A 12,281-nucleotide genomic window follows, 5' to 3' on the forward strand; every position below is an offset into this window, starting at 1 on the left:
GTAGGGTCTTGATTCATTCACTGCAATGTTTAGTAAGAACACTCCAGGAGTCCACAACTAGGAGATTCTAATGGTTGTGGAGGTTGGAAAAATTAGAACAATTTTGTATTAAGTTAGGTTGAATATCTGGACCACCCACAGTGGTGTGCTGACAATGTTGGGTCAGCACCCAGGAAGCAAACCAGTGAAAAAATAATTTGACATTACACATTTCTTAAAAGACACGCAGAGTATCTGCATGGGTTGAAATGATATATTTATTGAACAGCGTGATAACTGATAACAGTGGCCAGTAAAGATTTACCTGAGGATAGTGATTGTAAAAGAGTCCAGCATCAGCAGTTGAGTCTATTATGGACAAGAACAAAAACAGAAAACACAACAAAAAGAGAATTTTGAGCAACCAAGAAAGCTAGAAATAGGGAAACAAAGATAACAGATGAGAAAGATGGGAGAATTGTGGAAATTCTAGCTGGTTCAAAGATTCTAGTAATAGAGATGATTAGTAATTTGGTAAACCATTGACATGCTGATGAGAATTGTTAACACAGCCTAATCACAGTAACCAGCCCCTACACTTAAACAGGGCCTCGTATTTCAAGAAACAAGAACAGACAACCATCTATGACATGGTACATAGGAGACTACTCTTACAAAAATGATCATTTGACCTGCAGCATTGAGGTGGTCGGTGATCAAACAGTGCACAGTGTCATTGATAAAAACGGTTCTGGATTGTGCGAGAAACCATTCAACTCTATATATGGCAAGGTTGGAGGTGGCATTGAGAGCAGTGGCTAGGTACTAGTGGACAGAGCATTGCCCAATCTGATGCTCTCATTGCCTTCTCAGTTGTCATTTGCTAAATTGAGTTTAGCAGCACACCGAGAACATCAATGCCAGTTCCCCAGGGAGAGAGAGAGGTGGGCATGAGTTTTTTTAAAGATTAGGGTGACTTCAAGACCAGTTTTCCACTCCAAGTCTGGTCCTCTGTAGAGTGGTGTTGCCCAATGACATTCTCTGACCCTCTTTCGGTTTGCTTCCGAAAAAGAGCAGAAAACTAAGCTGATTTTGTATGTGCTCAGTCACAGATCTCAAATCGTCACCCATTCCATCCAGGGTGCACGATAGTCTTGCTGCAGTCCACAGCACCTTTATCAGCAACTTGTGGTGAAAATGCCCTGCCCAGTTTTGGCAGATTACTACATTCTGTTTGGTTCCTTTTTATATCACATGGCCAATTCTTGCATTTGGATTTCCTCCTGCAAAATCATTTTTTCCCAGCATGCATACAAAAATCATCAGGTTTATCAAGAGTTAAACGATGAAAACAGCTTAACTTATAAAGGCTTAAAGCTGCAATATATAACTTTTTGGGCAACCTGACCAAATTCACATAGAAATGTGAGTTATAGATCCGTCTTTAGCATTGAAAGCAAGTCTAAGAAGCAGTAGATCTGTTCTATATGCACTATTTCTATGCTTCCCGTTAAATTTAGTTTTTGCATCTTTTACTTTCGGTTTTGTACACCAGCTTCAAAACAGCTGAAAATACAATATTTTTGGTTATTGAAAATATATTTCACTGATGGTACAATGATATGCTACACTATACATTGCTTTGTCACAAACTGAAATTTGGCAAACTATTCGAATTTTAGCAACCAGGGAATGGCAAAGCAATTTCTGCATATTGCACCTTTAATGTAAATGGCATGACAGTGACCTTAATGTCTTAAGAGTGTTCAGATTCAACGCCAGTAAACAATTCTACACTAAGTGTATAACTGACTCATCGCTTGGACAGATAACATTCATTTCTACCGGTAATCATTTTTTTGTTGGCTAATGATTGCTTGCGGAAAACAGTGATTCATTTGGCTAGACTAATGGATAATCTACATTGGCTAAACACAGAACAATAACAGTTAAAATATGGACTAAAATAATCACAGCATACACTAATCTAATGTATGAGTGCTGTGTATATGGCTCTGTTCCATCACTTAAAATAAATAAATACATAACCAAGGAAATACGCAAAACAATAATAAAATCAATTTAAAAACACATGGCTAAGAGATAATATTCTGTATATTATTGTGAAGCTCATACACAGGTATGGACACTGGTTCTAGAACGATACGAAATATAAACATAAGAACAAAAAGGATGACCAATGATAGTCCTCTTAATTGTAGACAGCAAAGGTGCAAGACAGTTGGACACATGAAGGCTTTCCAGCATAATGGCTGTGATGAGCTACTATGACCCCAGCAAGCCAGCAAGAAGAACAACATTCATTCTTTCCTGTGTTTTTTTTCTGCAACCTCAGCCGTGAGGTTAGCTCACCCAAGAAGCCATGCACATTGCCTGCCGGTTCACCCTTCACTCCCTGTGAAGCGAGGGAGATTGCCCATGACCCTCCAGCATATGCACCGAGCCCAACTGTGGACTCAGGCCTAGCATCCCCACTGAACACTGCAGAAACGTTAGCCTCCTGCCGTCCCTTCCTCCTCACTCCTTCTTCCCGTCCACCACCTTTTCCTTCTCGTCCCCAGTCACAGACTTCCAGTAGCGATGACAGGCCAGCTCCAGTAGTTCTAGCCCTCCTATCAGCTTCTGCTGGCCGAAGTAGACGCCCATCATCACTAAGAAGTACAGACGGAGCGGGGCCCAGAGCCAGAGGCCTGCGAAGGACAAGGCTATGAAAGAGCTCCAGTAGAACAGAGATGCTGCCTTGATCAGAGCCACGCGGAGCTCCGTCTTACAAGGTGGCACGCGGCACATGCCCTCCCTGTCGAAGCCCCGGGGCTCAGCGGCATAGAAGTCCCTCAGGCGGACCTCCTTCTCTGCCCAGCGCTCCTGAGTCCAGGCCTGCAGGGCGGAAGGGGATGTGGGCAGGGCGGAGGCCTCGTAGCGGCGCACATGGAAGTGGATCTCCCGGGGGAACTGCCCTAGGATCAGGTGGCGCTCCGTCTGAGGGATGTTCTTGGGGTAGGCCACGGTGATGTCATGGACGGCATCCAGGTTGTCTCCTGTAAAGGAGGGGAGGTATGCATGACCGACGTGCATCTTTATTTTAACTGTAGGGTTTGTATGGATGCTGATGCAGAAGATCCATATCCTTGAGTTAAATGTAACTAACATTTAACTAACTAAGTATATTGAGGACATGTTTGCTTCCCACACTGAGCACTATATCATTCCTGTCTCTTAAATAAGCCTGCAGCCCCACTCCCATACCACACAATGAGCAGGGACCTGAGTGAAATATCAGCCTGGGAGGATGACACGACACCTGCCAGCCCTGAGCTCCCACCGACTCCCTACTGTACTGTATGAGAGTCAGTGGATATAAATAGGCCAGGGGCACAGCGCACTCACACAAAGACCACCTAGATAACATGTCAATCACCAGAGGTGAGGGAACAGGGCTAAGTCCGATGACATCACTGTGGTTCAGAACACCTGCTTGGTGAGTTAGTGCCCAGCTAAGCGCTGCAGGCGGCGGTATTTAAGACTGATGGAAGGCTGCCAGGATTAGCTCACAGGCCAATATGAGATGCCTTGGGGTGCTGTAATGTGTCACAGTGTTGATGAAGTACTAGTCTGAGATTCCTAAAGAAAAACAGGTAACACTGATGTGGCTTGTTATAATTCATTCACGCTTGAGTCATTTGACATAGGCTAACTGTTGTCATAACAAGCGAAGACAGATGACTACAATACAAACAGCAAGTAAAACACCCTTGGTTTCACTTTCCTGCATGTTACAGCAACATGGGTCAAAAATGACAGTAAATATAGAAAAAGTTAACCCCTGACCTTTGCGGAGAGTGTCCACGATGAAGGTGAATCCAGTGGTGCGGGGGTGCAGCACATACTCAAACTTAGGCAGGCCGTTCTTTTCCGCAAAGTCATCACTTCTTGCTCTAGTGTAGTCTGCAGGAGAGAGAGAAAAACAGAAAATGAGAAGTAGGCTCAATAATATTGTCAGCATCTAGGATAATTGACTGTAATAAATTACATTTCTTGGATAGGGTTTAGCACACTACTGTAAGAGTAAGAGAATATTGATGTATGGTATATGACCACCCATTATGTAGTGTTGTATTGTCGCTTGTCGTGATGTGTGTTTTGTCCTATATTTTTTATCCCAGCCCCTGTCCCCGCAAGAGGCGTTTTGCCAGGCCATCATTGTAAATAAGAATTTGTTCTTAACCGACTTGCCTAGTTAAATAAAGGTTAAATGAATAAAAAATGTCCTTACTAGATATGAATGGAATATCATTTCATAAGCTGATTTCATCAAAAGATATGACACTGGCCTAGGGGGAGCACTACACCTATAGATCCTTAGATATCTTCTCAGGGACAAAGACATATTTGATCTAGAAGGGGTCACATAAAAGAACACCCTGATCCAAATCCTATCACCAGCCCTCCAGGACAGTAGGGGAAGTGGAGGAACCATTACTAAAACTATTAGTGAATTGTCATATCTGGCCAACTGATTTTAAGAGTATTGTATACACATATCACACATACATCCTAAGGGAGTTATAAAACCGATGTAAACAAGCTTGGGGATGAGAGATGGAAGAGGTTGATGCAGGGTACTATTGTTGATGTCCTAGCCAAACCATTGCACTGGTTGGCTCAGTGACTGTTGTCACTGAAAGCTGTTACCGGTGAGGTCAGTGCCCTCAGGGAAGAGGAGGAGCTGCAGGGGCTCTCTGATGTCACAGAAGTACTCTAGCATGTTCTCCATGTGGCTGCGGTCCTCCTCCCACCGACGCTTGATGAAGATGAAGCAGGCCACCTGCATGGCCCAGCCTGACGCAAATTAACCTGATTAATGCCACTCTTTTATCCAAAGCAACTAAGTCGTGTGTATAAAAAAAAAAAATGCACTGTGTAACCCATGCTGAGGTGTATGTGTGTTGCTTACACCCACCGAAGCCTGGCACACCTTTGAGGGCGGCCTTGAGGCAGATTTTCTCCAGTCGCAGGTAGCTGTACCTCAGCAGGCAACACCACAGGAACATCCAGTCCAGACGTGTCCGGTGGTTCATGATGATCACACTGCGCTCCCCTGGGATGAAGCCATCACCCGTGATCACCACCTTCACCCCAAACACCAGCTCCAGCAGGGCCTGCACAGGGGTAGGGAGGGAAACGGGTGAGGGAGGGGGCGGGAGGTACGTAGGAACAGGAAGAGTCATTTCATTTGGTTCCAAAACAGACAGCAAGAATAGTACAAAAAACAAAAAAGTCAGTGAGAGGTCAAAGAATATCAAGACAATAGATCAAAGAATGTTCAGTCAAAACCAAAAAGGCAAAACAGTTATCCACAGTGGTCAAACAAAGGTGATAAGAGACATAAGTGGATGCAGACATAAGGAACACAGAGAGACAGACAAGGGGTAAGATGACTCACCACGGGCAGGGTGAGCCAGGTGGCCACGATACGGTCTGTGATCCAGCGGTACCAGGAGGGTGACAGCAGCATTAGAGGTAGCACAGGGCCCAGCATGAAGATGCTGCCAAAGAAACTTCCCAGAAACAGGGTCACCACAAAGTACAGCCCACGCACAGACACCGCCATACCTGGGAAGGAGAGAGATTACTTCATATTTATATTTGGACTCTCCTTATGCATCAGTATTAAACTGATCATGAAGGAGATAAGTAGGATAAACACTTCTAGAGATGGCTAATCAATTCTGCCAAATTCCTATGTTGATGTGGAACTGCAAATTGGGCATAATGAGGAAGGATTGGATTAATCATGAACCAGCCTAATGTAAGAGAAAATGGAGTTATGTCCTCATCAATAGCAAACCCTCATGTTCTGTGAATCTTCCTACATTTCCACAAAAACAGTGGAAAAACCAAGGCAGACATTCCTATTGTGGAATGTAAATAGGGGTCGGAGCCAGGGGTTTCTTACTGCTAAAATGCTGTGATCAGGGAACTGGATTTTATGCAGCTCGCCGACAACCTCATCTTAGACCTGAATATTTCACATTTTCGCTGAATAGTCTAAATATAAAGAAGAAGTTACAGGTCTGTGAGAGCCAGAAATCTTGCTTGTTTGTAGATGACCAAATAATTATTTTCCACCATAATTTGCAAATAAATTCATTAAAAATCCTACAATGTGATTTTCTGGAGAAAAAAAAATCTAATTTTGTCTGTTATAGTTGAAGTGTACCTATGATGAAAATTACAGGCCTCTCATCTTTTTAAGTGGGAGAACTTACACGATTTGTGGCTGACAATACTTTTTTGCCCCACTGTAAATACTGTTACACTGGCAATACTAGAGTGCCTATAAGAACATCCAATAGTCAAAGGTTAATGAAATACAAATGGTATACAGGGAAATAGTCCTATAATTCCTATAATAACTACAACCTAAAACTTCTTACCTGGGAATATTGAAGACTCATGTTAAAAGGAACCACCAGCTTTCATATGTTCTCGTGTTCTGAGCAAGGAACTTAAACATGAGCTTTTTTATATGGCACATATTGCACTTTTGCCTTCTTCTCCAACACTTTGTTTTTGTATTATTTAAACCAAATTGAAAATGTTTAATTTATTTGAGGCTAAATTGATTTTATTGATGTATTATATTAAAGTTAAAGTAAGTGTTCATTCAGTATTGTTGTAATTGTCATTACTTAAAAAAATAAATGAAAATAAATACAAATTTCTTTTATATATATATTTTTAAATCGTCTGATTAATCGGTATCGGCCTTTTTGGTCCTCCAATAATCGGTATCGGCGTTGAAAAATCACAGTCGGTCAACCTCTACAAACAATAGTACGCAAGTTTAAACACCATGGGACCACGCAGCTGTCATACCCCTCAGGAAGGAGACATTCTGCCTCCTAGAGATGAACGTACATTGGTGTGAAATGTGCAAATCAATCCCAAAACAGCAGCAAAGGACCTTGTGAAGATGCTGGAGGAAACATGTACAAAAGTATCTATATCCAGAGTAAAATGAGTCCTATATCGACATAACCTGAAAGGCCACTTAGCAAGGAAGAAGCCACTGCTCCAAAACCACCATAAAAAAGCCAGACTATGGTTTGCAACTGCACATGGGGACAAAGATTGCACTTTTTGAAGAAATGTCCTCTGGTCTGATGAAACAAAAATAGAACTGTTTGTCCATAATAACCATTGTTACGTTTGGAAGAAACAGGGGGAGGCGTGCAAGCCGAAGAACACTATCCCAACCGTGAAGCACGGGGGTGGCAGCATCATGTTGTGGGGGGTGCTTTGCTGCAGGAGGGACTGGTGCACTTTACAAAATAAATGGCATCATGAGGGTGGAAAATGATGTGGATATATTGAAGCAACATCTCAAGACAACAGTCAGGAAGTTAAAGCTTGGTCGCAAATGGGTCTTCCAAATGGACAATGACCCCAAGTACACTTACAAAGTTGTGGCAAAATGGCTTAAGGACAACAAATTCAAGGTATTGGAGTGGCCATCACAAAGCACTGACCTCAATCCCATAGAAAATGTGTGGGCAGAACTGAAAAAGCGTGTGTGAGCAAGGAGGCCAACAAACCCGACTCAGTTACACCAGCTCTGTCATGAGCAATGGGCCAAAATTCACCAAACTTATTGTGGGAAGCTTGTGGAAGGCCACCCGAAACATTTGACCCAAGTTAAACAATTTAAAGGTAATGCTACAAAATACTAATTGAGTGTATGTAAACTTCTGACCCACTGGGAATGTGATGAAAGAAATAAAAGCTAAGATAAATCATTCTTTCTACTATTATTCTGACATCTCACATTCTTAACATAAAGTGGTGATCCTAACTGACCTAAGACAGGGCCTTTTTAATAGGATTAAATTTCAGGAATTCTGAAAAACTGAGTTTAAATGTATTTGGCGAAGGTGTATGTATGTAAACTTCCGACTTCAACTGTAACTGGCCTACCTGATTAAATAAAGTTGGAAAAAATATATATACATTTTGTTGGCATTTACACATGTCCCCATTACCAGTAAAACCCCATTTCTTTCACTTGTGTCAAATAACACTGACCAATCAGGACCTGAATATGACTGTACATCACATAATAATGTAACGCATTCATACATTCTTTACATAGCTATTACACATTGATTACACTATCACTCGTATTTCATATATGTCTCAACTATTCATCGATACGCATGCTATGATGCTGGTAGCACCTACAGTGCTGGTCATAAATAACAGCTAGCTAGCTCATGGATGCAAACAATGTTCTTCCCCAAAAACATAGCAAAACGACAATGTTTCAGTAGCTAGGTGTCACCATCTAAAATCACCATATCTATTAGACCACATATGTCAGAGTCAAGGCCCGCGGGCCACATCCGGCCCGCGAGAAGGTTTTTTACGGCCCCTGGGATGATCTTGATTTGTTATTAGAACCGGCCCGCAGACCGCAGCAAGCCGGCAGCCCGCAGATCTTTTACACGCACCAATACTACATTTCCCACAATGCAACGGTGACGCACCGAGCAGTAGGCTGCTTCATTTCAATATTTATTGGCACAGCAGTTGTCAGCATCACAGTAAAATTAACTTTCAGATACCCATCAAAAATGGCAAAACGGAAGGTGGACACTGAGAACCGGGGTTTCAAACAAGGTGGGAGTCGGAGTATTTGTTCACGGAGGTAGCTGGAAAACCTGTGTGTCTTCTGTGTGGAGAAAGTGTGGCGGTACTGAAAGAGTATAATCTGAGACGACATTATGAAACGAAACACGCGGACAAAAACAAGAATATGGACATGGAACAAAGGCTACAAAAGGCAGAGGAATTAAAACGAGGCCTCAAATCTCGACAGGCTCTGTTCAAAAAAGCCAAATCACAAGGCCAGGCTGCTGTCAAGGCCAGTTTTATTTTGGCAGAAGAGATCGCTAAATCAGCCCGGCCATTTACGGAGGGGGATTTCATCAAAAACTGCATGATTAAAGTTTGTGACGAAGTTTGCCCAGAAAAAAGGCAACTCTTTTTAAATGTGAGTCTGAGCAGAAACACCATTGCCGAGAGAGTAGACCAGTTGTCCATCAATCTAAAAGAGAAGCTTGTGAAAAAGGGAAAAGACTTCATTGCATATTCCTTGGCTGTGGATGAGAGCACCGACATTTCTGACATTGCCCAGTTGTCAATTTTCATCCGCGGAGTGGACTCCAGCCTAAGCGTGACAGAGGAGTTTTTGGCTTTACGTCCTATGCATGGCACAACTACGGGGCATGATTTGTATGAAGAGGTGTCAAGATGTGTAAATGAGATGGAGCTGCCTTGGGAAAAACTCGTGGGTTTGACAACCGACGGAGCACCTGCGATGTGTGGACACAGGAGCGGACTGGTGGAGAAGATACGGGAAAAGATGCAAGAGGAAAACGCGACAGGTGAGCTGACAGCTTATCATTGTATCATACACCAGGAAGCGTTGTGCGGTAAAGCCTTGAAAATGGAGCATGTAATGAGCATCATCACGCGCACAGTTAACTTTATCAGAGCCAAAGGTTTGAATCACCGCCAGTTCAAGGCATTTCTGACGGAGTTAGAAACGGAGCATGGTGATTTGCCTTATCACACAGAGGTGCGATGGCTAAGCCAGGGAAAGGTGCTTCAAAGATGTTTCGAGCTTCGTGAGGAGATTTGTCTGTTCTTGGACAGCAAAGGGAAAGACACAACACAACTCCGAGACGAAATGTTTGTGTGAAATGGCTTTTCTGTGTGACATTACGAGTCATCTGAATGCAATGAACTTGCAGCTGCAGGGTCGGGATCGTGTCATCTCTGATATGTACAGTACAGTGAAGGCATTTAAAACCAAACTGACTCTGTGGGAGACGCAGATGCGGAAAGAAAATTTGAGCCACTTTCCCAGCTGCCAGACCATGAAAGAGAAGCTCTCTACCAGTGCGTTCCCGAGCGCACAGTTGGCTGATAAAATAGGTATGCTTGCCGCTGACTTTCGACGCCGATTTGCTGACTTTGAAGCACAAAAAAGCAGGTTGGAACTGCTCGGTAACCCATTTGCTGTTGACGTGGAAAGCTCACCACCAAACCTCCAAATGGAGTTGATTGACCTCCAATGCAATGATGCACTGAGGGCAAAATATGCGGCAGTGGGTGCTGCGGAGTTCGCCCGTTTCCTCCCGACACAATGCCCCAGCTGCGCATCCAGGCTGCTCAAACGTTGTCTATGTTTGGCAGCACATACCTGTGTGAACAACTGTTTTCTTTGATGAACTTGAACAAAACATCACACAGAAGTCGACTTACTGCTGAACACCTCCACTCAATTCTGAGGATTTCCTCAGCTCAGAGCCTTACCCCGAACATTGATGAACTTGTGGAAAAGATGGGACACCACCAAGTATCACCCTCAACCTCAAACAAGTGAACATTACTGTGCAATCACATATTTAGAGTTTTTACTCAGTTCAAGTTTAAAAGTTAAAGTTTAATATTTGTTTTCACTGCATGTTACTTCTCCTTAAACAAAGTGTTGTTTTTGATTAATAGATTTTTGCACTTTATTTTATTGTATTTCAATCCAATTATATTTTAAAATATTTCAGTTGAGTGGATGATAGAAAATTGCTATTATTGTTTTTTTCTTTGAAGTAAATTTAGCCCACTTTTGCTAAAATAGAAAATATAGGCTACTGATGGTGCCTTGAATACCGGTTTCTTTCATTTAATGTTCATGTTATGGGGATTTTTATATAAAGGAAATTTGTCTTTTGTGTCTGTTGAAAATTAAAGATTACTGACAGAGCCATAAGAAAATATTGCTTTATTTATCTGATCATATTGGAATATATTTGTTAGGTTTTCAGTAGGTTCAATTAGGTTCACTAGACTATATGCGTCATTTAAAAATTTTTCAATGAACATTCGAACAGTCCGGCCCTCGGCTTGTAGCTAAATTTTTTATTTGGCCCTCCGTCCATTTGACTTTGACACCCCTGTATTAGACCGTTCTTATTTGATTAATGGTGGTCAGACCCATCGATGTGAAGCTAGCCACAATAAGGAATAGCCACAATAGTGGACTTAACGATTAGCCTTCAGAATAAATATGTCATTGACAGTGATGCAAAGGAATACAAATAGTATAATTATGCCATAATTGACTATATCATGCAAAACGATGTTGGAATGTTATATAAAAAAAAACGATTAAAAAAAAACTAGGACAAGTCATTAATTTGACAAATCTGTTGAAATCACACTGGATGTATTATACTTTAGAATTGCATTGGGGGTATACTTATTTCACTGTACAGCCTTACCTATGGATTATGGATAAATGACATGGGGTATCAGTCTACTCAGTGACACCCAAAGAACATTAGCATCGTCGATCTTATGGTGGGACTCTAAACAACCGAATTGAGCCATACATGTCAACCTATGTCCCGCGATAAGAGCTACAATGCTAATATTGGCATAAACTCTTCAGTTCTGTGGGTGTCACAGAGTAGACTGATACCCCATTTCATTGCTTTACATTCTAACCTTGTTTAACATTATCTAGTCTAAATATTGGCTTGCACATGCAATTTCAGCACACACATCCTTCTATATAATACAACTGTGCTATTTGGAGTGTCAAATTAAAAGCTTATTTAACGTGTCAAATAGTGTTATTGTCAAATAGTGTTATTTGACATGCAAAGACCCAAACGGCATTCCATAGCATGTTGTGAAGCTAATAGCAGTAACGTTATTACTGTGCAACTCCGGTAGGGTAACATCTGAAAAATAGCGCACTTGTTAGTGTGTACCGGTGCTCAACCAGTTGTGAAGGCCAACATCACCCACGACAGAACGGTTAACTGTCAAGGGCAATCAATTCCATTATCTTGGTGTTAATGGATTTCGCCTTTGGGTTGTCTCGCTGAAATGTTCTTACTCTTTCAAATGACTGCTTGATCCACACAGCAGCTCCCCTCTGCTGTTTCCTGAAGTCCATGATCATCTCCTTTGTTTTGTTGACACCACACTCATCTCCCTGTAGGCTGTCTCTTGGTTGTTGGTGATCAAGCCCACTGCAGTTGTGTCGTCTGCAAACTTGATGATTGAGTTGGATGCATGCATGGCCACGCAGTCATGGGTAAACAAGGAGTACAGGAGAGGACTGAGCACACACACTTGTGGGACCCCAGTGTTGAGGGTCAGTGAAGTGGAGATGTTGTTTCCTACCTTCACCACCTCGGTGGCCAGTC

The 12,281-nt window shown here is 42.3% G+C and overlaps 1 protein-coding gene across 1 annotated transcript in view; it reads right to left on the reverse strand.

The window, feature by feature from the left end:
- Positions 1 to 233: 233 nt before the first annotated feature.
- Positions 234 to 12,281, reverse strand: part of lclat1 (lysocardiolipin acyltransferase 1) — a 37,093-nt gene continuing 25,045 nt past the window's right edge. Inside the window, exons 2-6 of the mRNA XM_046308329.1 lie at positions 5,444 to 5,613; positions 4,961 to 5,159; positions 4,693 to 4,839; positions 3,829 to 3,945; positions 234 to 3,038 (exon numbers count right to left, since the gene is read on the reverse strand). Coding sequence (XP_046164285.1) covers positions 2,518 to 3,038; positions 3,829 to 3,945; positions 4,693 to 4,839; positions 4,961 to 5,159; positions 5,444 to 5,611 — 1,152 coding nt within the window. The 5' untranslated portion in view covers positions 5,612 to 5,613 and the 3' untranslated portion in view covers positions 234 to 2,517. The remainder of the gene's footprint in view (positions 3,039 to 3,828; positions 3,946 to 4,692; positions 4,840 to 4,960; positions 5,160 to 5,443; positions 5,614 to 12,281) is intronic.

Source organism: Oncorhynchus gorbuscha, linkage group LG17 (genome assembly GCF_021184085.1).
Source record: "Oncorhynchus gorbuscha isolate QuinsamMale2020 ecotype Even-year linkage group LG17, OgorEven_v1.0, whole genome shotgun sequence".
Taxonomy (NCBI): Eukaryota; Metazoa; Chordata; class Actinopteri; order Salmoniformes; family Salmonidae; genus Oncorhynchus; species Oncorhynchus gorbuscha.